Genomic DNA, 27,185 nt, shown 5'->3' with positions numbered 1-27,185 from the left:
TTCCTGGAATGAAACATATGGACATAAAGATAGGAATCAGAAAAGACTCCCAATAAATTTAAGTAGGCAAACGTCCTCTGTGGACAAGAGGATCTCAGTCATTTTTGGTCTACACTGATAAAGTGGTTATGAGCGCATTAATTATAAAAAGATTAATTGAACAAAAAGCTGTTCCCCCTCGTGCGTCGTTAAAGTAAAATCAATAACAAAGTGCATCGTCCTATTCACATGATGCTAAACGGTTTACATTCTCAGAAGATCAATACGACTCTAGACTTCAAAACAGGCGAGCACATCCGCTCCAAGATGCCTTTTGATATGGGCAATAAAAAGCACATGTTTACAGCGCCGAGGGTGATTTTCTAGGAACACGTAGCCGGTGCTTTTAGTGCCTCTCCTGAGCAAGCTTATGACTCAAATATTTTATGTGCCGACAAATGCGTCCATCCATTTATTACCAGCGCGGCTTCAAAAGAGGGGAGTGCCTTGATGATGTCACATCACCGAATCCATTAACATTCAAAGCAAGACTGATAATGTTTGATTTAATGCACTAACACACGCCCTGACTTACAGGTTCTCGGTTCTTGTTCTCAATTAACATTTGAGCTCACACCTCCTGAGAAACCCAAAATATGGTTTCTCAAATATGAATATTGAATATTACATCTGGTCAATGGAAAATTCATTTTTTTAAAAAAAAGAAAAGCATCTTATAATACTGAATGATAGGGGGGAGTGTGGAGGTATCCAGCAGACAGTCGTTGACACCTTCCACAAGGAGGATAAGCCAAAACGGCAATTTGCTGAAAAGACGCATTCAGATGATGAAGTGTGAAAACATGTTAAATGAAAATTGTGACGAACAAAGAACTATGGTAGAAACATAGTGTGATTGCCATGCTTGAAGGTTACAGCTGCAGAATTGTGAGTACAGAAATGACAGACTACTGAAAAACATGTCCATGTATGTCCACACAGTCCAAGGATATAATCACTTGAAAAGGTTCAAAGTTGCAGTTATCACGGTTGCCTGTGTAACATTTTCCATATTTTCTTCCTTCCACTTAACTTTCTGCTAACTTTTGACACTCAGCAGTTATTTTAAAAAAAAACATCCAAATTAGGCTATTTGAAGTAAATGTGCAAGATTAATTGGAATAAATGCTAATTTATGTGTCAATTTTTAAATCTCATTAGTATAATAAATCTACTTTTCAAAGATATTTTATTTTTTTAGATGCATGTATTCATATATATATATAAAATGTTGCACTTTTTTTTCTTTTTCTTTTTTCTTTTAGATATAATGCAGCTGTGGGGGTCTTTCCCTGAGGACGGTTCGTGCTGCAGAGCACATGGCCACCAAGTGGCGGTGATAAGTAGGACCTTTTATTGCTCCTGACGAACTGGGGACCCTATAACACGGGCTCATGCGCTGTGCTGCTGCCCATTCCGAAGACTCTCAGCAGAGATGATGCCAGTTTCTTTTCTTCATCTCCAGTTTTAGCATTTATGTTTAGACTTCGGGTGTAAACATTCTTTACTGTATACATTTCTAAACATTTTTGTTGCTTGGTGGATTACAGGCAGGTGAGCTGTGTTAATATACTTCATAATTTTGTTTTAGTGTTTTGTAGGTTCAGTCTTGTTCTCGGGATGTTATTCTTCATACAAAAAAATATTCTCTTTTTCTAAGAATAACAAAAAAAATATTCCCTGATACCCTTTCTCTCTCTCTTTTTTTTTTTTTTACAGACTATGGGTGACGTCCGAGACAACGTAAAACCCTTTTGCCATCTGGGAATTATGAACTGACCTTGATTATGCCTTGGCACCTGTAAGGACGCGAGGAAGACTTGGGCGCTCACGACCCCTCTCTTGGTGACCAAAACCACTGACGAGTCCTTCTGCAGAGAGGACGAGGCTGCAGCAATGGAAACTATTTCCAACGAAAGTGATATCTGGCAACTGAACGAATCTTGGAGGAACTCCAGCCTCCTGAACGGGACCGGCGGGCTGAATCAAACGAACCCCCTGAAGAGGAATGAGGAGGTGGCGAAGGTGGAGGTGACCGTTCTCGCTCTGGTGCTCTTCCTGGCGCTCGCAGGGAACCTGTGCGTCCTGCTGGCCATCCACACCACCAAACACAGCCAGTCCCGCATGTATTACTTCATGAAGCACCTGAGCATCGCCGATCTGGTCGTGGCCATATTCCAGGTCCTCCCGCAACTTATCTGGGACATCACATTTCGGTTCTACGGACCAGATATTTTGTGCAGGTTGGTAAAATACCTGCAGGTTGTCGGGATGTTTGCATCCACTTACATGTTAGTTTTGATGTCCGTAGACCGCTGTCTGGCTATATGTCAGCCTCTGCGCTCTCTGCACAGAAGAAAAGATCGCTTCTACGTGATATTTTCCTGGCTCCTCAGCCTGCTCTTCAGCACCCCGCAGATGTTCATCTTTTCCCTCAGAGAGGTCGGCTCAGGAGTGTACGACTGCTGGGGCGACTTCGTGAAGCCCTGGGGAGCGAAAGCTTACATTACATGGATCAGCCTCACTATCTACATCATCCCCGTGGCCATACTGAGCATTTGCTACGGTCTGATCAGCTTTAAGATATGGCAAAACTTTAAGCTGAAAACCAGACGCGAACAGTGCATCAGCCTGACCCCCAAAACCTGCAAAAGCAACACGCTGGCCCGGGTGAGCAGCGTGAGGCTCATCTCCAAGGCGAAGATAACCACCGTGAAAATGACTTTTGTGATTGTGGTGGCGTACATCGTGTGCTGGACCCCCTTTTTCTCGGTCCAGATGTGGTCTGCGTGGGATCCAGCTGCGCCCCGTGAGGGTAGGTTGAGTAGAAAGGCTGTTGTAATGAATGCGCGCTGTGAGCAAAAAGGTGGCTGTGGGCTACATGGTGCGTTACGCACTTGGAATACTTGAAAACGCCAGCACAGAAACCGATATCTCCCCCTTTGAATATGCTTTAAAAACAATTGCCATGTGAAAATATGCAATTTATTATTGTTCATTCATCCGACTTCAACAATAGTGAAGTTTTCTACGCACAAAAATCATTGGTTTCATCATTTACAGTAAAATTAGACCTTTTCGGGTCTCCTCAAATATTCATCAGAATGCAGAGGACTTATACAGTGTGTGACTCAGTAATCCCGAGAATTTACACCCAGATTAAAAAGGAGGTTTTGTGTTTGTACCATTTGGCGATTTTACCAGAAAATAGCCAGACGCAGCTCAAAGATAAAGTCGGTATATAATTCCATAATCTGATCACAAACAAGGAAGCTGCCAAAGATGCATGTGTTGATTATGTGACCTTCCAAGAGCCAAAAGTTCCTCAACCCAACTCATTAATAATTGGATAAATAATTATTCAGATTTGTAGCAAAATAAAAAAGAACATACATACAAACCCCCTTTTTTTGTAATGATTTAAGTGAGATATAAAATATTCTAATAAATAAATATCAAAATAATTAATTGATGTATTCTTTACATCTAAAGTTTTTAAAGTTATTTTTGAGTTTATTTTATTAAACTATTTTATAGTCCTCTGTTGCAACAAACCATATTTTTTTATTTTATGTTTTATTTCTGAAAGTCAGGGGGCGGGACCAACACTGCTATAGGCCAATTGATTGGTCAGCTGTTACGTTGCAAGGCAGGATATCCAGATGTTTCCTGATGTGGCGCATCACAAATGTAAAATAGACAAATGCTACAATTATTATATCATACATCTTAGCAAATAAAGGAATCAAATTCTAATAAAATATTTTGATTGCTAGATTTCAAAATGTTTTAATGTTCAAAACTAGATAAAAAATGTAATGATTCAATCCATTTATTAGTTTATGTTTTTAATATTCAATATTTTAGCAAATTTTCATTTTAATAAATTGTGGCACTTTTGACATCTATGGTAACAGTTATGCTCTTTCTAAGGTCCAAGTTTCCCAGCAGAGCCAGAATGTTTGTCAGGATGTTTTCCTCTTCCTGGAAAGCAGACATGCAAACGTGTTGATGTACCGAATGTCGATTTATCCTACAATTACACGGTGTTGTAGTGTAAAAATGTCACGGTCACCTTATTTTAATGAATGCAACATTGCTAAGACATGTTGTGTGAGTTAAGATAAAAGGATCAATGGTGTTGTTTTAAAGGAAAGGATGCATACAGAATTTTACAACTTTCCACAGACTCCTCCTGAGCTGCAGAGACTCATTGACAGCTAATCATTAATCAAATCAGTGTGCACAAGCGTGCATCAGGCAGCTTTGGTGCCTGTGGGGGTCTTTGACATTTAACCACAATATGTGACTAACAGCCTCCTACTGCATGGGGTCTATGCATCTACTGTGAGCGACCACACCTCTGGGTTATACACTTAAATATGTGTTCTTTTTTCTCTTTGAGTAAATGCAATTCAAAACGCTGTATCCTGAGAACGAGATATTATAGGAAAGGTGTAAAAAGAAATACAAATAATGCTTTTCTAGTTTAACCCCAGGGGTATTTGTGAACTAAGAGTTGAAAACAGAACCATACCATTTGCACAAGACAACTATCAACCTCAGAAAAAAAAAAAAAATATATATATATATATATATATATATATATATATAGCAGAAGACAGAAATGGTGAGAGGTTTTCTTGCAGCACAGAGATGACATGTTTTTAACCGAGGCGGTTCTTGCATGAATTGTACTCGGAGTGTGTCCATTTTTTCTGCACACACAAAACACTCTGCAGATGAAGCTTAGGGGTTCAAGAAATTGTAACTAAGAACTAAAAAAAGTGTGCTTTTTAATTTCAGGTCTTTGCACTTGGTATAAAATAATTCAAACCAAGTTTGAAGCATGTTCTTTACTTTAACTCAGGTGATTCTAACCTCAAGAAGCATTAGAAATACTCTGTTTCCACAAACAGAGTAAACAATTTATACATTCAAAAACAATGTTTTATAGAAACTCTCTTCTTCAGTGCTTAACAATCCGGTGTAGCTTTGACCATTTTAAGTATTTTAGAACATCAACGTCAGTTCACATTTCCTGCCATTCTTTTAGAAAATTTAGCAATATTCATATCTCCAATTGAACTACATGTTTTGAATGAATGTTTTTGTTTCTCTTTTGACATGTTTGTTTAAAATTGTTTTCACCTCTGAAACTCGGAGCCATTCAAAGGCGTAAGCAAACTAAACTGCTTGTTATGCCTCCACCAGGTCAGAAGGGGGCACTCAAGAGCTCCTTTCACACAGATTTAACATTTTTCTTAAAGGATCTTACTCTGTACTTTGAAGGTTGATCAATAGCTATTTTGAGATAATAAAAAAAAATCTTTAAATGTTTCATGCTGCAAATTAATTCATCATTAGATGGGAAAAAATCAGTGCTAGTAAAGATAATCAGTTCTTTTGCTGAACTTGGATTGAAACTTTGTAAACCAAGAGGAAAGCAAACTTGTTTTGATTGACTAAATAATGGACTTACGTAAAAGAAATACAATGGTCGACCTTGGACAATTCATTGAAAACATTTTGTGAGGCCACTTTGTTAAATTCTGCTAAGGGCCCATTGCAATCCTCGACCAGCTATTCCAATTCTGTCCATTTGATGCATTACAAGCAAAGACACATGCTTGATGAAAAAGTAATTGGCTCTGACGCCGCACCTCAGTGTTATATTTAGAGGAATAGTGGCCAGAAAAAGGATGAAAAAAGCTTCAGTGTGTGGAAAAAGAAGAAAACGATTAATCCATTTCCCGTTAGGGAGGGTGAGAGGAGGAGGCTGACGTCTGGACGTCAGCGACACTTAGTAATGGCAGAGTTTGGCTGCGACAAGTGCCAGTGTTTGTGTACAAAGGAGAGCAGGAGTGTCATCTGTGTGCGCTGATAAAGAGTTAATTAGACGCAAAGAGCAAACCCGGCACAGACAGCTTGGGAAATAAACCGCAGCCAAGCGGAAAAAATGTCCATATTACAAATACTGAAAAATATCAATGATGGTTCTTTTTTTTTAATCATATATGGTACAGCACATTGTCACATGATCCTGCATTAAAACCAGCAGTAAATACACATCCTTATAGGTAATCAAAGGTGCATTTCTTTGGATTGAAGGAAATAAATTCTGTTTCTCAGGGTCACGGTGGATGAGAGGATTTGTTTTTATGCAAGGTGAACACCACCTGTTTGCTAAACTGAGCCTAATGACAAACAGACCCCTGCTTGTTTGACCTTGGTTTTCCCCTGTATGTCGAGCTGCATGTGTGAGGATTTATCAACCTGAACCAGCAGGAAATTCTCTGTTATCTGGTCATTAAATACCCCCAGTCCCTATGAGATCTGTTACTTTTTACATAGAATAATAATGAATCATATATTGCTTTACAATCTGAGATCAGAAAGTGAAATTTTAAGGCTGATAAAAATTGCACCATCTATCTATCTATCTATCTATCTATCTATCTATCTATCTATCTATCTATCTATCTATCTATCTATCTATCTATCTATCTATCTATCTATCTATCTATCTATCTATCTATCTATCTATCTATCTATCTATCTATCTATCTATCTATCTATCTATCTATCTATCTATCTATCTATCTATCTATCTATCTATCTATCTATCTATCTATCTATCTATTATTTTTATTTTTATTTTTTTCCTCATGCAAAGTGTTGAATGAGTGGTGAAAAACTCTGGTGCTCTCTTTCCAATCTGACCGAGTTTGAGTTATTCTCTCACAGAAGAATGGGTGACAATTTCTGATTCTAGAAATACATAGCTGGTAGAGACATGCTCTACAAGCCTTTCAGCATTTTCTGCAGTGAAAGGCGGCTCTGCAATACAGACTAAAGAAAGCTGAATTCAAATGGATGCTAATCATTTCAGCTTTTTATTCACGAAAAAAAATAAATCATAAAACCATTCATTGGGTATGGATACATTTTCAAAGCACTTATAAGAGATATCTTATGGGGCTTTAGGTCTGACACGTAACTTGAGTTTAGTCGTACAGACAGAAAAAAGAACAAACTTCAGAACGCTGAATGTTGGCTTTGTCATAATAAAAAGCAGCTTTATTGATTTCTGCTCTTTATGTCTGAGTTGGGAAACTTTTTACGGACAATGAAACTAGTTGCCAATAAATAATAATGTGTTTTTAGTTCATTTTATGACTTTTGTTGACATATAATGTTGCAACACATTATGAAAAATTAAACGTTGCTCTTAATTTTTACATTCTGGAAATAGGTTAGGAAATGTAAAAAGTGTTGGCTATATTTTTGTACTTTTATCTTCAAGTTAACTTTAAAAGGTACAAAGCTGCTGGCAAACAATGTCAACATGCTCAAAAATTGGTTAATTTTATAAATTTTTTCTAAAAAAAAAAGAAAAAAGAAAAAAGAGAAATGATGGACCGCACTGACTGATCGCTTTCACCTTTACACTCAATATTTTTAAACACTGCTAAACAATGACAATAAAATTAGATATTTAAAAATATAAGAGTGTTTCAGACATAAATAGCTCACTGTTGGCTCAATAGGTAATACCAAAACAAGTAGTAATGCAGTTAAACATGTGCAATAATGATCAAGTGTGAACATATAAGTTACTTTTCTGTCTCATCAAAAGCATAACTTCATCTTTATTATGAAAAAAAAACAAAAAACGATCATGCACGTCATAATCTATTTCCTCTACAAAAAATGAGAAGTCAGCTTCCTGACACGGGGATAACATGACTGAGTCCAGACCCGTTGCAGATGGCTTTACCATTTTTAGCACCTGATTGGGCTTATCAGCATCATTTCTGAAAATGTCAGAAGACAACAAAAATCCCCCGATTCTCTCTGAGGTTTGTTGGAGGGAAATCAGCCGCCTGCATGTGTGATTTCACATTTAGCCGCCAGACAGATTTCATTATGTGGTGGACAAAACAGCTGAAGGTTAAACCTTGACTCAGACGAGCCGACACAAACTCCAGATTGTGAACAGAAGCATCTTGTTGCAGTGGTTGCTGCCCTTGGCAGCTGACTCACACCCCACTATTGATTTGTATTAAGAGTTTTTAATGGGCACAGTTTCCACCATTCAATCTCCAAAGTCTTTTTTTTTTTTGGAAAGGTCAGTTCTCGTGTCTTTTACAAGGAAGGAAGCACAACTCAAAAGCTTTTTTTTTTTTTTTTTTTTGCTTTTTAACATTGAATCTAATTTTGTGTTAAAATCTAAATGAGGTTACCACTAATGCATGTTTACCATCCATGAACTACAATCAGAGTTAAACGAATTTCTCTGGAGTCTTTTGGACTGGACAGAATCAGCCCGACAGCCACACAGATGTGCCACCCGCAGGGTGATTAGACTGTCGCTTCATTTGCCGTGTGATCTATCAATCCCCCTGTGAGAGACTCCATGAGCCAATTCAGCGACGGGCTTTCTTTTTCTCCGTGAAGCCACACAATATTCAAATTGGATCCGGGCCCTGCTCTCATCTGCTTTGATGATAAATTCCTGATAAACTCCAGTTGGTCATTTTTGCACCACCTGCCACTGCACTACGTTCCAGAGGTCGCAACTCCAAGGTAGATGACACAACCTGCGACACGGTTAACTAAGACTGACGCGGCAGAGTCACGTTTTAATCCGTGAGCTTGACCCGTAGAGGACAGCTCTTCTTAATCATGTGTGGTGTTGCGAGAGTTTCATGCCCCCTATGATGGCATTTTACTCTGCAGTTTCTAATGAATCCAGGGGACAGAAGCAATAAGATTAGCGAGGGCACAGGCAGACCGAGAGAAAGATTAGCAACCACTGAGACGAGGTTAAATACAGGATACAAACCAATTACATGATCTGAAACTCATTTGCCAAATGTCAGGTGGACGGCGGAGTTAGCGGTGTAAATGTCATCCAGCGTACCACTTCAGGTTGCTTTCTGCAATCTACCGCTGCATCACTGGGCAGGAAACAGTGTCACCTCTTTGAATCTGACAGATGTCTCTGCAGAGTTCGGATTGGTGTCGACGGTCAGCGATGGTTGAAATTCTGTAAAACCATTTTCCAGGCACAGGGTTTTGTGTGTGTGTGTGTGTGTGTGTTGTAGTTTTAAGGTGCTGTCTTTTTCTTTAGTGTTTTTTTTCTGATTTGAGTGACAGAAAAAACCTTTAAGCACAGCATGAGTAACTCTGTATGGCTATAGGATTGAAGCAGACACTGTGAACCAATTTCATTCTTGTAAAAAAACAGCAAACACATTTAGTTTAGCAAAACTAAACCTTGACACACCTGCTCTAAAAGTGCATACAGAGTAAATACCTGTTTGTTCCCTCATTAGTTTGCTAGCATTTTCTGTTTGCCTTTTGCTTATGAACTCAACAATGACTCTTGTTGCGGTACTGAAACGTTGACACCAAATTGAAAGACTAAAACATTCAGATTGAAAACAGTCATTTCTGTTTTCTGCATCATTTCCCAGAGCACTGAGTTTCAAAGATTTAGAAATTTAAGCACACCTTCCTAAGCAGTGCATTTGCATGCTGTTAATAATTCCCTTACCAGTAGCACACCAAGACCATTATTCCTGTGGGGGAAGAAGGAAAATTCATGACTAATTATGTGCAAAAAGAAAAACCTTTCAGTCTTTTTTGGGGGCTACAAAGTCACGATTGCAGCTGTTACAAAAGAAAAGTTCAGTCATTTCCTGCAATCTTCTGCATACACACATCCTGTCCCACTGAGAACAACTTTCCTCCAAAATCAACCAATTTTCTTTAGCCCCTGACTATTTGACCTCCTGTCTGCTCAGTTTCACTATTCTGAAGCCAAGTGTGCACATTTTCCATCAAATGTTGTGGTGAAACATGCGGGGAGAATTTGATTTATAGTTGAAAGCAGATATCAAAAGACACTGTATGAAAAGATAAATAAAATTTCCCCCTGCTGTCTGAATTTACACCAGGTTAAAATGTTCCTCTTTTATTTGTTTGCTTAATCTCCCTCCGCTACTCCATCTGGGATTTCTCACATTGAGATTGCCTTTAAAAATCCTTGGGAATTCCAGATGATGTAAGTTTTTAATAGTTCAAATAACATAGTTTGAGTTAAATGGACGCACACCTGTGCAGGTGTTTTAAGGAACACTTTAAATGCTTTGCTTCCCTACGTGGCACCATGAAGAACAATCTAAAAGAAAAAAATGAGCAAAGTTATCAGGAAGAGAAATGTGAAAGTCTTCCCTTCTTCCTCATCCTCAAATTCAATTTCCTGATCATGAAGGTGCCAAAATTGTCGGTCTAAATAAGTATATGAGTCCTTGTCAAACGGCGTTTTGACTAAAGTACAAAGGGTTGGAGTCCCAGTTGACGACATCCCAACTAAAGTTCTACAGCTTTTTATTTCTCTTTCTCACTGTTAACGTTTTAATAATGTTTTTTAAATCTCTTTCTCTTTCTCACATGCTGTTTTTATTTTAATTATGTAAAGCACTTTGAAATGCTTTGCTGCTGAAATGTGCTATACAAATACAATTTGATTGATTGATTGATATGCCAGTATGAACACCATGGGTGTTAACAGGTAACCCCCAAGTTATACAGAGAGTGGATTAAGTACAATAAAGTCAATATTTAGGAGCAATCCTTGAAAAGCTCTGTTCTCACTCAGAAAAGTGGGAAGGGATGAAAAGTACTGTGGCTGACAGATGTGCAAGTGCAGCAAATGGCAAAACGAGCTGCAAACACACGAGTGATGCAAACTCCAAAATACAAATGCTGCAGAAAAATGCTGGGAGGTCTGGTCACCTTTGAAAATGAGATGAGACTTCTCAAGTTTTGGTAACACTTTATTTGAAGGGGCTTGAATAAGACTGTCATGACACTGTCATAAACATGTCATAACACCTGTCATGAACAAGAATAAGCCTTCATGAATATTTATGACTGTTGTCATAAAGCATCATTCGGTAAATTATGACACTTTTAATACAAAGTTGGCATTATTCAAAATGTCTTTGTTATGACAACTTGACATTAACCAGGAAATCATTACTGTTTAAACTTTACCTTTACTAACATAAAGTTACCTCATTTTTAAAGTACAATCAGTAATACTTTTATAACAAATTTATATCAGTAATGATTTCCTGGTTAATGTCAAGTTGTCATAACAAAGACATTTTGAATAATGTCAACTTTGTATTAAAAGTGTCATAATTTACCGAATGACACTTTATGACAACAGTCATAAATATTCATGAAGGCTTATTCATGTTCATGACATGTGTTATGTCATGTTTATGACTGTCATGTCAGTCTTATTCAACCCCCTTCAAATAAAGTGTTTTTATTTTCAAAATAAATAAGGGAAAAAAAATTGTTGGAACGTCCATTTTGTGGAGCGAGTTTTTTTATCTACTGTTGTTTGTTTTTAATAATACTGGCATTTCCCCCTTGCTTCTATTTCCTGTGGTTGCACCATTTTGGTTGTTCATCGCAGGAGTTTCTGTCTTCATTTGTTCTGCTGATTTTGTTGTAGGTTTTTGCTCCTATTTTCTGTGATTGCAGCATTTTTCTGTTGCCTTTGGTTTTTTATGTGTTGTGTATTTTGGAGTTTGCATCGTTCATCAGTTTGAAGCTTGTTTTTTTTTTTTTTACAGTTTGCTGTGCATTTGCACCTGTCAGCCACTGTAGAAGAAGTTTATATGACCGTGGCAGCCTATAAATCTGACTCCAGAATTTAAAAAAAAGTAAATTGTTCAAACCCAACCCAACGGACCCAAACCAAGAAAAGTTTTATCTGAAATAATATCAGAAAGTGAGAATGTAACAGTATTATTTTCCTTTTTAGCAATGCACTTACATATCTGGTTTTGCATGAATCTCGCAGAGAGCCGTCTCTTGCTGAATGCATATGGCTCTTTGCTGGAAGGCATTTTTACCATGCTAGCTATTAGTAATTTCTTCAGAAACACAATTGCTGAAACCACCAAAAAACACCCAATGCAATAACCAGATGTTATGACAAAACCAAATAATAGTAAAGAACTAACCCGTAACATTTCTTCTAAAGGATTGGGTCACTTGACTGTGCAACGTTGCAGAGCTGTGCTTCTAAAAACAAGACAAAAAGAAAACTGAGATTTGATTTCTGCAGTTATTATTGTTTCTGATTGCACAATTATTTAATAAAAATTAATGCTTCTTGTTCAAGTGGCTGGCACTGCTAAGAGGTAAACGGTCTGCACTTGTATAGTTTTTATCAGGTCCAGAGGACTTTGAAACACTACATTCAGCCTTTCACGCACACATTCACACGCTGACGGTAAACCACAGCTGCCCGGGGGAGACCAGCAGGAGCGAAGCTGCCATTCAGTCGGCTCCACAGGACCCTCTGACCATTTTTATTTAAAGGGCTCAGGGTAAGAGCAGATAAACAATGCAAGAGTTTAGCCTGAACCCCCAGTCTAAAATCAATACAGGGAAAATCCTACAGCAGCTGGTGTTGGTTTATTTATATGACTGTAACCACCCTATTTTAAAATGATTATTTCTTTTAAAGTTATTAAGTTAAAATAGAATCTACCTTCTATTACGTTATTAGCTGCAAACACACGAGTGAAGCAAACGCGTTTATAATCAATTGACCTGATATGTAAAGTGCTTTCTTCACTACTAAACTAGCTGATTGATATTAAGTTAATTGTTTAAATATCAGCTTTTAAAAAGGCTCTTTTGAGGTAAATGTGTGGCGAGTCATCAAGGAAGTACACGTATAGTTGGGAAGTTGAATTATGGCTGTTTGTTCCTGAAATGGTCTGTTCTAAACTTCAGTACTAAACAACAACAATGACAAAAAAAAAAGCATATTCTGTAAATAATTTTTAAATTTTTTTTTTGCTAACACAAAACCAAGTGTCGGCGGTGGATTTACGGTTTCCACCAGCACCTCCAAAACGTCTTAGAGAAAAACCCAGACTCAGTTTGTCTTTCTCATTCCGTCACTCTCTGTCTCCCCGTTTGCAGCCATGCCCTTCATTATCTCCATGCTGCTTGCCAGCCTCAACAGCTGCTGCAACCCCTGGATCTACATGTGCTTCGCTGGGCATCTCTTCCACGACCTGAGGCAGAACTTTCTGTGTTGTTCCGCTCGCTACCTTAAGTCATCCCAGTGCCGCTGCGAGCATGACTTTGACTCCAGCCACAAGAGCAACTCGTCAACCTTTGCCATTAAGAGCACCAGCAGTCAGAGGAGCATCACACAGACATCCACCACGTAAGCCGCTGGCCTCCTCTTTTTTTTTTTTCCCTGCCTCCCAAGCTGCCCACTCAGCCTCTCACTACATGCTGCTCCCCATAAATTTTCCAGCGGTTCGATTTTTTATTTTTATTTTTTCAAAATGCCTCTCTCTGCAAGATTTGCTGTTAAAGCCCAGAAGGGGGAAAACAACCCACACAGTCCTTTCATTTCTGCATACATTTATTATTTAACTGTGAATCTGAAACCATTAATCAACAGAATCCCTTTTCATGAATTTCAATGAGATAATCACAGACTAAAAAGAGTGATTGAATGAAACTTTTTCTATGTTTTTTTTTGTTATATACTTGATCTAAATGTACAAAGTGTATCTCAGTGTTTATTGTGCACACAAACTGAGTAAAAAGACTATTTGACGAATGTTGATGCGCTGTAAATTGTTACGGTTTTGTCACCAGCAAAGCTAATGGATCCAGTTGGTCTGTGTTGCTATTATAAATTTATTCCTCTGTTATAAATACGATATGTATCCTGTTGTTCAGCTTGTTACATATTTGCACAGATATAAACTGTTACTTCAAGGTTTTGTTAAGTTTATTACGCCATGCCCGTCTCTGCTAAACGTTGGACAAATGGCTGAAAAACAATAAAAGAAAATTAAAGTGACAACAGGTTTTGATGATGTTATTGTTTTTGCCCAGCTGATGTACTTCAGCTGGGAGAATTTCAGCCTGATATGAATGTCATCATATACAGTAGGGATTTCAGCTCAAAAATGGTTCCTAATACAAATATTGCAGAAAGTATTTATTCCCATTTTGTTACATTACAACCACAAACCTTAAAGTTTCCTATCTGGATTGTAGATGCTAAGCTATCATGTTTGTAGAGCCATTTTTATGTGTAACGCCAAGAGTAGATAAGGAAGACTGCCGATGTTAGCTTCTGCCAAGAATGTTTCCACTGTGATTATTGTGATGTCAACATATATTTGGTGTTTAAACTGTTAAAATAGGAAGTCATAAGCATTCTTACAGGAGGTCTCACGTAACTTAACACCTGGAGGTCCACCGGTTTGACTCCTGAACACATACTGTATGTGTGCCACAATTTCAGAATTTTATTTGGAGAAGTTATGTACGATCTTCCTTCCGGTTTACTTTGCGTTGATCTGTCACATAAAATCCCAGTTGAAATACAGTGAAGATCGTGGTTGTATGAATACCTAACCGTATAATGATGGCCATTCTTGATGGTGCTCATAGGAGGGGAATTACAAACAAGACCTGCTGAAAGATAAACGTCTCTCAGCATAGCAATTTCACCAGATAAATAATAATTTTATATCATTCGCTATTTATTTCAGGTTTATTTTTCTGTCTTCAACTGATTACTGAGCTCCCTCTTTTGTAAAATCCAACAGTACGTGTCTCCATAAACAGTACTGAGACGACTAACTTTGCAGATATAATTGACCACTCCAACCATTTAGCAGTCTCTTCTTACATTTGCCATGTATCCCAACCTGTACGAGGATTATGCAGCCTGCCAACTTTTCTAAAACGTTTTTACAATCCTCCTTTCCAAATACCTTAAACTCTCTAAGGTCTTTGAGACAATATTTTATGGATCGTTTTCAGTTTTGTTAACATGAGTGTGGAAGATAAGAAAGACGTTCTGTTGTTTTTACCAAATTTGTCCACATGACTTTCTTTCTAAAGGTCATCAGACTGGATTTTCATGTAATTTGTTCCAGGAGGATTTATGACATGCCTCTTCCATAATTTGTCTTAGTTTGTTTTTGTTTAAGTTACTTACTTTTGAGTTTCAAGTTTTCCTTTTAAAAATTGGAATAAGTGATACAGAGCGTATTTTTCACGCTCACCCACCCGGGGTGTTTCTATTCCACTCCACTGGACAACCCCACTGTGTCATTCCACACCACTTACTGGTCAACCACTGCAAGAGCATAAACCGGTCTTCAGACCAACATGGTCGACAGACAGTAAACAGTATTGTGCACCTGGATAAATCTGACCAGAGCTTCTATAGCATGAGTAAAAAATACTGGTGTCAGTATCCAGCTAAGGATTAATGTAATTGTTAAAGTTTTTAAATTTTGGTTTTGAATCAGGAGGAAATTGCAATTTATCATCTGCTCATTCAAGTAGACATCATGCATCTCTTAACTTAATCATTTTTTAACAGTTACTGTGACTATTATTCTTAAAAATACTTCATCAGTAACTCGTTTTCTCCGAAACAATATCTTTTCAGATTAGTTGAATTGTGTGGTGCATACATTTCGTGTTTTTGTCTTTTATGTTTTCTAAGTGCAGGACATGAACGAAAGCTCTCTAGGGAAGACGGTGAAGCTAATGTCGAAGTGAAGTAAGTGTGGAGGTATTACCAGCCACTCACCTAGAATTGGTAACAAACTGAAGAGATATATCAGCTATTTAAATCGGGTGAGTTCTATCCGAAACCCGTCTGAAACATTCAGGACGACGGCCCTTGAGGACTGGAAAGGCTCAGTGGCTAAGCCGAGGAAGTGGAGGGGAGCTGAGAATGCTAAAAAGTCTAAATTATGCTGAAGAAAATTGTATTTGCAACCTGATGCAGCTCTAGGAAAAAAGCAAGGGAAACATCACTTATCCAGGAACTCAAAATGGACTCAATTCAAAGTAGAAACCTTGTTTTTATGTTCTCTACTTGTAATGAAACAATAAAAGTTGGAATTTCCATTTCTTTTTTCTTTTTTTCTTTTTTGTTTTCAGGCACAGGAAATACATTTTTTTTTATTCTAGACTAGCCGAAAAGAAGAAACTAAGGTCTCAAAATTGAAAATGAAGAGCTTAGAAGCATGAGACTATAAGTAGAGAGCACAGGAAGAGTTTTTCACTGAACTGAACAGCGTTAGAAGATGGTTAAATATGTAACTGGATAAGTTTAACAACAACCACAATTAGTTTTTAATAGTTTTCACACATTATTAACTGACTTGTCAAATACATATTTAGGTCTAAATACCTGGATGTACATGTGGAAACACTGCTTAAAGGAAAAGAAAGCAACTTTTTTCATCCCTAAAAACACAAATAACCTGAGTGAGGATGTAAATTCATACATGAAGGGTTACTTGCATATGTCACTATTATTAAAGAAAATGTACCATTATGTTATTAATGTGGCTTTTCAGCTGATTGAAAGTGTTTGGTGAAATTGAATCTCACCACTGCAGACATTTTCCAGTCTTGTTGGATCCCAAACACTCTTTTTTTTCTTCAAAGAGCTAATAAATAAAATATTGCATGAAAGGTTTGCAGGAGGAAAAAAAAAAAGACCAGAACGCAGTGAGCAGAGTGAAAAACAACAATGTTATGAACAAAGCAGGGTGTGGTGGCAGTGAACCATTAAAAAATGGTCTAATGAAAGAACGCATGAAAAACACACAACAGCATCCTCTAGTGGGTCTCAGTTCACTGGTCAGCGCATCCAGGATGACAGAAGATTCCAAAAACACGTTGTTGTGGGATGATTTCTAAAGTTTTTGCAAATGCATTAAATTATTGCATGCACTAAACTCTACTTAACTGTGAGTTTGTTTACTCCAAACTAGTACAAAATGTTATAAGAGATGTCATATCTTGATGTACATAACAGACTTGGAAATTTGTTTCTATTTAAAAAAAAAATAATTTTTCTATACTGCATTATAAAGGGTCCTTATAAATTACACAGAAAACGAAGCATGTATAAAGCACATACAAACAAGTCCAAAATACAGGACAAAGTAGTTGTTTACAATTCATTTCATTTCTTTGAGGTATATAGTGAACGACATGACGGAAATCAGTAACAAAACAATGCAAAATGTTTTGAAAGGAACCAAATTAAATGCACAAATAAAACAATTTATCTTTAGAGCAATATTAATTAATGTTATGTAATTTTTTTGTTTTTGCATGTTTGTGAATTCTTGCTTTTTCTTAAATAGTGCCTCTTGAGAATGGACACATCTCTGTACAAAAACGTCAGGATTTGTCATGTAAAACAATCAATCTGCAATAAATAACTTCCAAATTTTTCATGCTCACGACGTGTCATGTGTCCCGTTCAACTGAAAATAACAAATCTGCTAAAAGGTAAAGAGGTGCAAACTCCTGATAAGTAAGTGACTGATGCTGTTTTGAGGCCTCCGTCGTTTAATTTCAGGACTCCATTTCTCTGGTGGGGAATTGTTTATTTAGTATCACTGTTGTTGGTTATTATTGTTTTTGATCTTTGATGCTTTTTCTTTTGGCAAACATAATTGTAATCTCTCTGGGTTTTGTTAAAGGATATAAATGAACAAATGTCATGTAAGTCCAAATAGAACAGCTGGACGTCGTTTCTGATATATTTTCTTACATTTCTTCTCCTAACAGATTTGTTTGATTTTCATCTGGATCTAACAGGACATATACCACATTAGAAGTAAAATCATTCTTTAAATGATTCTTCATGAACTCATTTTTTGCATCACAAAATTGTTTTTTTTTGTGTGTGTGTGTGTGTGTGTGTGTGTGTGTGTGTGTGTGTGTGTGTGTGTGTGTGTGTGTGTGCGTGGGTGTGTGTGTGTGTGTGTGTGTGTGTGTGTGTAAACTTCTAAAACCACTGTAGGTGTTAATACCGAGCTTCCCCTTATGACAGTGGACCTTCTTCTGTTTGGGTCAACCCAGACCTGCCAGAGCTGTCAGAGAGCCATGCTGCCTGCTGCAGCTGTCACAGCACTTTTGGCTAAATGCACACTGGGCATGTCAGGCTTTAGATCTCTGGCTCTGACTTCGGAGGGCGGAGAACAGCATGCCACAGTGAGACGAGGACGAGTCGGTTGCAAAGCAAGATGTCAGGGATGGATTATTTTTCCGCTGTAAGAAAAAAAAAAAAAAAGGAAACCACATACCACACTTTCTCTGGTCATATTTCAAACTGCAGAGTGAGTTCTTAGACTTCTTTGCGCAGCGCCACGCGGACGCTGCTGAAAATCTTGCCCAGAGCCTCAAAGAAAGGATCACAGAAGGTCTGAATGCAGAGTGAGTAAATGCGGCTGACGCACTGCGACTCAATCAGACAGCTCTTGATGCAGGGAACCACGGCCCAGATGTGGCAGAAGGAGATGCAGGCGAACAGGAAGCCCCAGAGCAGAGCGACTGGGATGCCAAAGACAGCAGACAGGACGCGGTAGCACCAGTATTTGGACACAGTGAAAGTGGTGTAGCTGAGCCTCCACACTCCATCCAGGCTGTGCGTGCCATCGGGCTCTGCGATTACGTCCTCGAACTCCACCTAACGAGACAGTTTGAACAGGAGTCATTAGCACAGATCCTTGAGAGAGCACAACTTCTGCAGCCTTTCTCCCAAGCAGACCCGTGAGCACCGTAATAAACAGCTCCTGCAAATTCACGTGGAGTGTGAAGTTGACCCTTTGAATAGCACAGAGTGCAGCACTCACACTCAGAGAAGCGAATAACCTGCACACACTTCATGCGCAGACAGAGTGGTGGATGGGCTTTTAATGCTGCACCCAGATCAAGTCAAAGAGCTTTATTCCGCCTCATTTTTGCTAAATCAAAGCTGGCCTCATGCAAAATTCATAAGAGAGTGGCTCCACAATGCTCCAATATGTTGTTGGATTGCATTACCAGCCACCTGGTCCTCCTGGAAAAAAAAAAAAAAAGTAGGCCATTACATTCTCAGCTGAGGCTCGGCATCAAACTGCTGTCAGCTATCGTCAGTAATCAAACTTTTGCAGGCGGACACACACACGGCACATCTGAAGCTTTATCTCCCTCTTCAAATTATTCCATGGGAAAGGTACAGGAAGTTAGAAGACGATTTCCAAAGGGAACAGCATATAGGGATCTAACTCCGAATGAATAAATCACTGGATTAAAAATAAATAAATAAATAAATACTTGACTCTGTTATCTAGTTTCTCTAAAGTTTGGATCATTTTAAACTTTAATTTATATCTATTTTAAAAAAACAGAGTTAACATTGCACAGCAGAAACATTTTAATCATCTACATCAGTGGTCCCCAAACTTTTTCCTGTGAGGGCCACATAACTTTTCCCCTCTCTGGTGGGGGGCCGGAAATTGTTGGGGGGGGGGTTGTTTCTCGATTGATTTTTACCCAGAAAGCACATGGGCAAAAACCATGAGTGAAACGGTCACTGGGACTAACTAGTATATATTCCATTGAGGGAACGTAACTACAATATATTAATTTCTCATATGTTAACATAAAGGCTCATTTTGAAGTATAAGTTGCTACTTACAGGTATTGCTTTGAAGAACTCCAGCTGGAATTCCACGTTCAGTTTGTTCATCTGCTCTACCGTGAGCAAACAACCACTGATTAAATAACATAAAAGTCAAGCAGTTCCCTAAAAGTCCAAGAGATGATGCAAAACACCCACAGTTTACAGGACACACTTCCTGCTAAGGAGCCCCCTGGTGGTTGAAGAAAAATCTACATATAAACCGGAAAATACAATAAATGAAAAAAAAAAAAAATCTGAACGCTCTCTGGTATTGTTCAGGGGGCCGGACCAAATGTAGAGGTGGGCCGGATCCGCAGTTTTGGGGACCCCTGATCTACATGCTCTATTTAGGTATAGCTGCACCATCCAGTAATTTTTAATACCGTTGTGTAGGTATATTTTTACAATAGTTTTTGTAAATTTCAAATTGTTAATATCAGTATCTTATAAGTTGACTCCTGTCTTCAAGGTTGCAGTGCTCAGCTTTCTAATAAAAATCTGGCACAAACCGGTTTGTAAATGTTTCCAAAGTGAGTCATGGAGTCACCAAACCCTTGTTTGACACTCACCCTCACAGCCTCATTTACACCCACCCAACTCTTTTAAACAAAAATATACTTAAGATTACTTATTTAATAATAACAGCAACATATATATATTGTGATACTTCCATAGCAACAAATAAATAATAAACAGTGGCAGAAAATCAGAGCGACAGTGTGTATCAGTTCCAACTCCTTCCAGCCCATCCCCAAAATAAATCTTTGCTCTGCTCAAGCAACAGGAATAGCTCCTGGTCTATTTCAGGATTTCTCTGCTAGTACAATGCCTTGTTCTACTCTCAGCACCTACTATTTGCAATTTTATCTAAATCTGCAAACATGCAATTAGAGACTGCGAGTTTGATCCCTATAACCTTTCTCATGGCATTTTTTTCTCTCTCTCTCTCTCCTTTCTGCACAAACCTTCACCACGTCCTCATTGATTTGCTTGGGGTCTCTGTTAATCAGATCAATCTCCTTGGTGTGGCTGTCCTTCACAATCTTCTCCTCGTTGGTGTTGTACTGGTACTGATCCGCCATGGTTGAGGCTCCGCAGGTGCCAGGTTTCGTCAAAGACAGGAGCGATGAGAACCTTTTTGGAAACTGTACACAGCAGTTCTCGGCTCAGTTCTGAACCTTTTCTGTAGCAAGTCTCTGACGCTCCCCGCTGACATGCCAAAGGACAGCTGCTGCATGTGCCCTGGTAGAAATGATGGCCTTAGCCCCCACCCTGCATGCACACACACACACACACACACACACACGCACACACACACACGCACACACACACACACACACACACAACTGTCCACACTCACACAAACACCATGTTATGACCACTGAGAGAAAAGGAATGCCTTAAAGAAGAACCAGAGTTGTGTCATATTTCACACGGAGTTGTCGGGTTAACTGGGACGGGTTTGCACAGTGGTGCTAACTTCCACAACAGGAAAAAAAAAAAAGCACAAACAAACACACCCACATGGCTCCAGTTAGGTTTGAACTACTAATTACTATCCTTTATGTCAGACATGTCTTCATGTCCACATTTGTTGCGTTACTAGCATAAACCTTGATCTGTGTCATTGGGTTTTCATGAGATTTGTGAACAACACCAAGAAATCCATAATTGTGAACTGGAAGGAAAATTATACAGTTTTCAATTTATGAAACAATTGTGAAATTGTGGCGGCTGTTCACATTCAGCCTCCATGAGTAAATATTTGTTAGGATAGTTTTTCTCTCCAGTTACAGCTGCAGATGTTTTGTGGTATGTTTTTGCTTTGTACATATAGACACTGACTTGTGCCTGCTCCTCTTTGTAAAACAGCCAAAGTCCAGCCAGGCTGGATGGAGAGTGTCTCTGAACGTGAATCACAGATTCTCACTTAGGGTTTGGTCTTGATCTTGATCTTTGTTCTGGATCTAAAACAAGAACCGGCTGGTGCTCTCCCAGGATGTTGCTCTAATTATTCCCATTCATCTCTCCATCGGTTTTGATCAACTTATTTGCCACTGCAGGAAAAAAAAAAAAAAGCATCTCCACAGCATGATTGAGCCTCCACCTTGTTTCAAAGCCAGCATGGTGTGCTCAGGGTGAGTCTCAGCTTGACACACGTTGCATGTTTGCAATTTTGGTCTCATCTGAAAATAGTTTCTTCTTCTTCTAAATGTTTTTGTCTTACATGGCATGAGACAAACATAAATAGCATATAAATAGTTTTTTCTAACTTCCCATTAACTATAAAACAGCACAGATGGGAGTAAGACAAACCTTCACTAAAGAAACTCTGGCAGAACAAAAGTGAGATGCTTTGACAACATTACCTTGATCCGAATAACATGAGTTGGCCCTCAACTTCATCTCAAAGCTCTGATTTGAACCAAGGGTTGATAATAAAATCTAATCTTCCTCCTAAATAAAATCCAGACAGCCTAAATTAGGCTTTGCAGTTGTTGCTTTCAGTCTTTGGATTCCATATCAGCATGCAACATAAACAAACCCATGCGGGGCAGCTGCCAAGTAAAGATTGCAGGAGGGAAGGTGATGCAGAGATACTCCCTATGAAAGGTGCAGGGGAAAAAACTTCCAGTTATGCTACGACTTTCTGTCTCAATCAGTCGGTGTAAGAGAAGTACAGGAAGCGTGACTCCATAGTGAGCCGTGCCATTCCTCTTCCCAGTTGCCCGGGAGCTGAGGAGGCAGTGGGAGAGGGGGGTGGGTGAGATCAGAGTTCATGTGATTGGGTGCCAGGCCAATTAGACGTCTATTCTTGGCCGTGGAGAGAGAGGGAGCTGGTTAGGCATGGAGGCCGGCAGACAGAAATAGCTGTGCAGAGAGAGACATAGTGGCATGTCTCTGTGTTCATGGGTATCAATATGGTGAAATGAGACAGCACTGGCTCTTATCTCTCATTAGATGTCGGCAGGCAGGGCTCTCAGACCTGTGATCACATGGAGTGTAATTGGTGGAAGGGATGCCACTGAACTCTTATTGCCAGCGTACAGTTGGAGATACATTTAAAACGCTGGGTGTGCTTCTTGTTACATGCTGTACCGTCCATGCAACTTTGATTGTTCATGATGTATGTGTTAATTTGCAACAAGTCGTCCGATGCGCACCGTTTTTAGAAATGAGTCACGCAACCTGTGCAGTTCTGCTGGACCAAAAGCACAGGGGCAACTTTAAAAGTAAACTTTTATATTTAATCTCATCATCTATATTCTGAACACTTCTTAGAACTACAGTTTGTTAGAGGGTGTTTTATATATATATATATATATATATATATATATATATATATATATATATATATATATATATATATATATATACATGATCCTACAAAGTATACACTCAGGTTGCTCAGCCTGCTTCCCAGATTTTTAGTTGTAAAAACTGTAAAAACAATAATCCTTTAATCTCAGTCAAATATATTATTAGAGTGACAAACTAATAACTTTAAGGGATACAAATACTTTCACAAGGGCATCAGTGTATAATCTCTAAAAGTAAATAGACTGGCAAATGTTTCCTATTATTGAAAGATTCTCTACAGGAATATCAATCATAATGTCCATCTCCAAAATTATGCTTTTCAGTTTTGGAAAACAGTTTAACGCACATCGCCCGAATAGAAACGGAAAAATCTGTGGCAGGTTAATTAAAAATATTTATTTAACTGAGTTTAATCATTACTATTTCCATTTTTTCATTGTGTCAATTTGATACATTTTATGACTATTCTATATTGTACTCCCAACAAAACTAAATGAGAACAATTTAGAGAAAAGTAAAAGAGTGCATTACTCTGAGGAAGGTTTTTTTTTTTTGTCAGCAATTTGGGATCATTTGGTTATTTTAGAGATTTCGTCCATGATGGAGAGTCATGCGTTCTGCATTTCTGCTCCGTGTATGGAAAACCAAATCATCACATAACTCAAGGAATCTGGGGAAATTTCAGTGAGTAAACAACCGCGGCCCAAGTTTAGGCTGGACAACCCGGATCATCAATCGTTCTGACAGCAACGTATCAGGAACCATCACTCATGTTGGAGCTGATTTATATACAGAGATTAAAAAAAAGAGAATATATTAAAATGTTAGACCAGTTTCTGCTGACTCTAAAGTGATGTCTTTACCAGCAAGAGCAAAGCGAAGCAGAATCACAGTCTGAACATGTTCCAGAGGGATCGCTGCAGAAAGAGGGGACGTGTTGTGAATGTCAGTTTTATAAATGTTCCACTAAAACTCCAAATTACATTTTCTTCCAATCATATTTTTATTATTATTATTATTATTATTATTATTATTGGTTTGCATTTAGCAGCTCTGCTTGCATTTATCAGATTTCAAATAAAACCTGAAGGCAAAGAGTCCAATTTCACTAAATGCCTGAGGCAGAATAAAACCCAAATCAGAGAAACTGTCAGGATTCATCTGATTTAGTGAAGTCATGTTTTGAAACGTAATAGAAAAAAATTCAGAAGAGGAAGAAAACAACAACAAAATATTCTTCTCATCTTACAAATAATTACAAATAATTGTTATTTTAATATACAAACCAATAAAAGATAAAGGAAAGTAACTTAGCACACCCTTTTAGTTTTCACTTATTTGTTTTGTGTTTGTTTCTTTCTGTGCTTGAAGTGTTAAATTAAACGACATGTCGTCCTTCAAAAATTTGAAATGTCACCCAGAAAATGTCAAAAGGTATTTTAGCCTGCTGTCCATGTTCTAATTAAGTAATTTAATCATCATTACTCTAGATTGTGTTTTTGTCAGGGAGTTGTTTTAGAGCAGAGATGACACTTGCTTGTCTAAATGTGTGACAGAGAATTTCAGAGGAATCCAATCAACTTTTTTTTATTTTATTTTTTTTCCACATGGCTTTATTTCATGTGATGAAGTTGAACAATTGTTTTCACAGACTGAGAAAGTCTCAAATCCGCCTGACATGATCCACAGACGCAATGCTGACAATCAGAGACAGCTTTAGACATTTGTTTTATGTCAGAAATACTTTTATTCATTAATTCACAATTCTGTTGATTGCTGAAAACAAAATAACAGAATATTTTTTTCCTGACAGTACCCCCACAGTACCACAGTTTAAGCAATTTAGCAGATTATACATTTTTATTAAAAATGTACTTCTGGTGGATTTTCATTTTGTATTTGGGGCGTTGAAATACACATTGAGGGTCCATACGTCAATGTCATTACAGAATGGAAAAGTTGATGAATGTGTCGGCATGCCAAAAAGCATGACAGGTGCATAAAAATACAAAATAATAACAAATGATACAAGTTCCCTGTCAGCAAATAGTTAGCAATCCTTCACTGCTTGTCTTTTCTTTATACCTTCTGCTTAGTTGCTCACACTGACTAAATAACTAACTCTATCTGTTATCAGCACTCGCCAGGCGGATAATAATTTGACCACAACACTTTCCAAAACTGGTAAAGAAAGGACTGATAAAAATGTTCAGTATGCTGGCCCACACCGTCTGGATCCACTGCATACTGATGAGAAGAAGCTGCACGCCGGGCATGATCAGCCTGGAAGGACACAAAGGGGAGGAGAAAACATAAGCCAACTCTCAAGTAAAGTTCCCTCCAGGGAGAAACAACATGTTGAAAAGAATGCAGCTGCAACCTTCACAAAGTGACCTCTATTCGTTAAAAGTGTGCCAACCAGCTCGACCGGCTCGGTTTCATGTATTTGTACCCTCGTATCTGAGCTTCAGGTCCTACCAGATGTGGAGGCAGCTGAGGACAGCAAAGAGCAGCCCTGCGGTCAGCGACACCGGCACCGCCAGCACCAGGGAGATGAAGCGGTAGCCCCACAGTCTGGACACCTCGAACAGGGCGTGACTCCAGAGCCAGACTTTATCAAAGCTCCGCGCTGAAGGGGGCTCTGCAATCACGTCCTCAAACATGACCTTAAGGCACAGGCAAGAACCAAGGATTTTCATTAAAATGCTGTTATTTACGGGGCTGGTGGTGGGGGTAGTGAGCAGAAGGACATGGATGCATATCTGTAAACAAACAAAAATGAAAAAATTCCTTGATGTACTTAGTTCTAGGATACTAACAGTTTTTAGTCTGAATCAGATGATCTCCTGTGCTAGATCAACACAGAGCAGAAAATTCTTGTGAGGACGACAAAAAAGATAGATCCCTTTCGCAATTTTACAATATAAAAATCTAAAATTGTGTAACAAAACATCTTGAAAGCCGGCTCGTAACAAGCAAGATAAGTCAAACTTGAGTATTTTCAAAGATATGTCAATTTTGAGGTTGTTTTATGTATTTATTACTCTGTGGTGTTATTTTGTGCTTCAACATCAACCTGCTGCCAGCGGGACTAGAGGTGAAAATTAGCCACTTGGCTGCAATCTCATGTAAATTGTTCATTAATATGTTTTGTCCCGTTTTTAAAAATAAACGTGAATTTAGATTTATATCCACCCCCTTTTATTGCGACACATCGAAAGAAAGTTATGCAGCCAGTTATGTTCCTGCATAGCCTAATTACTAAATAATGTTTACTAATTTGTAAATTAATGTCAACTTAATATGCAGCTGTTTTGTAATGCCCTCAGGGGTTCATTAAGGCAAAACGAAACAATGTGTCACAGAAAGCTCTCACTGAGCAAACCATTGTCCTGGCATGATTTAGAGAGACCGACTGATCCAACATACATATTTAATTAAATAAATATTGTCATATATACGGATTTAGAGATTGCTTTGAACAATTGCTTTCTCATGGGGAGATTGCCTAACATCACCACAGCAGGCTGCAGGCACATATTCTCCTAAAATCTATTTACAGACACGTCTCATCCAACCTGACTGAACTTGAGCTATTTATCAAACACTGAATGTGCAGCGGTTGTGACGTAGAGCGGGTGCACAAACACAAACAAGACTTTTCTGGTTTGCATTTGCAAAATAAATCGTGAACCATTTAATAGCTGAGTTTTGAACTATTTTGACATCAGTCTGTTCAAACACTTTTGAATTGGATTTGAGATTTGAAATGTAAAATACATCAACAGTTTCAAGGGGTATGACTGCCTTTGTGTTACAGAGAGCACAAGTAATCTTACCTTTAGATTGCTGTTGACTCTGTTGGGATCCCTGTCTTCAATCTGGGGTCGTGAATTGCGGTGGGTGAAATCCGGACCCTCATCCACCTTCACTTCCATCAGCTCCCCCGATTTCAGTCTGTCCTCGTCCATCGTCTTTCGGCTGTGGCCCAGCTCGGAGTCGCTGGAAACATGAAGGACGAGCGAGTGCAGCCAGCCGGATGACAGGCTCGTGGTTGACACCCAGGTGGGACATGGCACACTGATGACCGCTTTGACCATTTCTGAGCAATGCTTTTATTGGCTTTGTGCGATGCACAATCAGTCTGCTTTGTACCTGCATGAGAAGTGTTAATCTCGGAGGAAGTGGGATCAAACAAGAGTTTTGTGGGAGAGATTATGATGAGTGGAAACAATCAGACCTCACAGACCTTTAATCA

General features: G+C 38.5%; 3 protein-coding genes across 3 annotated transcripts; 1 reads left to right on the top strand and 2 right to left on the bottom strand.

The window, feature by feature from the left end:
* Positions 1–759: 759 nt before the first annotated feature.
* Positions 760–13,969, top strand: oxtra (oxytocin receptor a). Its single transcript, XM_088005591.1, has 2 exons — positions 760–2,854; positions 13,066–13,969. Exons 1-2 carry the CDS (start codon positions 1,936–1,938, stop codon positions 13,317–13,319), a joined length of 1,173 nt encoding a protein of 390 aa, XP_087861717.1. The 5' UTR covers positions 760–1,935; the 3' UTR covers positions 13,320–13,969.
* Positions 13,970–16,658: 2,689 nt separating this feature from the next.
* On the bottom strand, positions 16,659–21,199 carry cav3 (caveolin 3). Its single transcript, XM_014988295.2, has 2 exons — positions 20,572–21,199; positions 16,659–18,628 (listed from the first exon to the last, which is right to left on the bottom strand). The coding sequence occupies exons 1-2, from the start codon at positions 20,686–20,688 to the stop codon at positions 18,287–18,289; spliced, it is 459 nt and encodes a 152-aa protein (XP_014843781.1). The 5' UTR covers positions 20,689–21,199; the 3' UTR covers positions 16,659–18,286.
* Positions 21,200–24,535: 3,336 nt separating this feature from the next.
* On the bottom strand, positions 24,536–26,967 carry LOC106918478 (caveolin-2-like). Its single transcript, XM_014988296.2, has 3 exons — positions 26,767–26,967; positions 25,406–25,593; positions 24,536–25,210 (listed from the first exon to the last, which is right to left on the bottom strand). Exons 1-3 carry the CDS (start codon positions 26,896–26,898, stop codon positions 25,051–25,053), a joined length of 480 nt encoding a protein of 159 aa, XP_014843782.2. The 5' UTR covers positions 26,899–26,967; the 3' UTR covers positions 24,536–25,050.
* Positions 26,968–27,185: the final 218 nt, after the last annotated feature.

This window comes from Poecilia mexicana, unplaced genomic scaffold (genome assembly GCF_051168715.1).
Source record: "Poecilia mexicana isolate PSO_F unplaced genomic scaffold, ASM5116871v1 scaffold_5, whole genome shotgun sequence".
Lineage (NCBI taxonomy): Eukaryota > Metazoa > Chordata > Actinopteri > Cyprinodontiformes > Poeciliidae > Poecilia > Poecilia mexicana.
This window is presented reverse-complemented; position numbering and strand designations above follow the sequence as displayed.

Coding starts and splice junctions, on each gene's coding strand:
- oxtra (XM_088005591.1), top strand. CDS start 1,936: ATGGAAACTATTTCCAACGAAAGTGATATCTGGCAACTGAACGAATCT. Junction 2,855..13,065: donor TCCAGCTGCGCCCCGTGAGG/GTAGGTTGAGTA, acceptor CCCCGTTTGCAG/CCATGCCCTTCATTATCTCC.
- cav3 (XM_014988295.2), bottom strand. CDS start 20,688: ATGGCGGATCAGTACCAGTACAACACCAACGAGGAGAAGATTGTGAAG. Junction 18,629..20,571: donor TCAATGAGGACGTGGTGAAG/GTTTGTGCAGAA, acceptor CTGTCTCGTTAG/GTGGAGTTCGAGGACGTAAT.
- LOC106918478 (XM_014988296.2), bottom strand. CDS start 26,898: ATGGACGAGGACAGACTGAAATCGGGGGAGCTGATGGAAGTGAAGGTG. Junction 25,594..26,766: donor GAGTCAACAGCAATCTAAAG/GTAAGATTACTT, acceptor CTGTGCCTTAAG/GTCATGTTTGAGGACGTGAT. Junction 25,211..25,405: donor CTCAGCTGCCTCCACATCTG/GTAGGACCTGAA, acceptor GTGTCCTTCCAG/GCTGATCATGCCCGGCGTGC.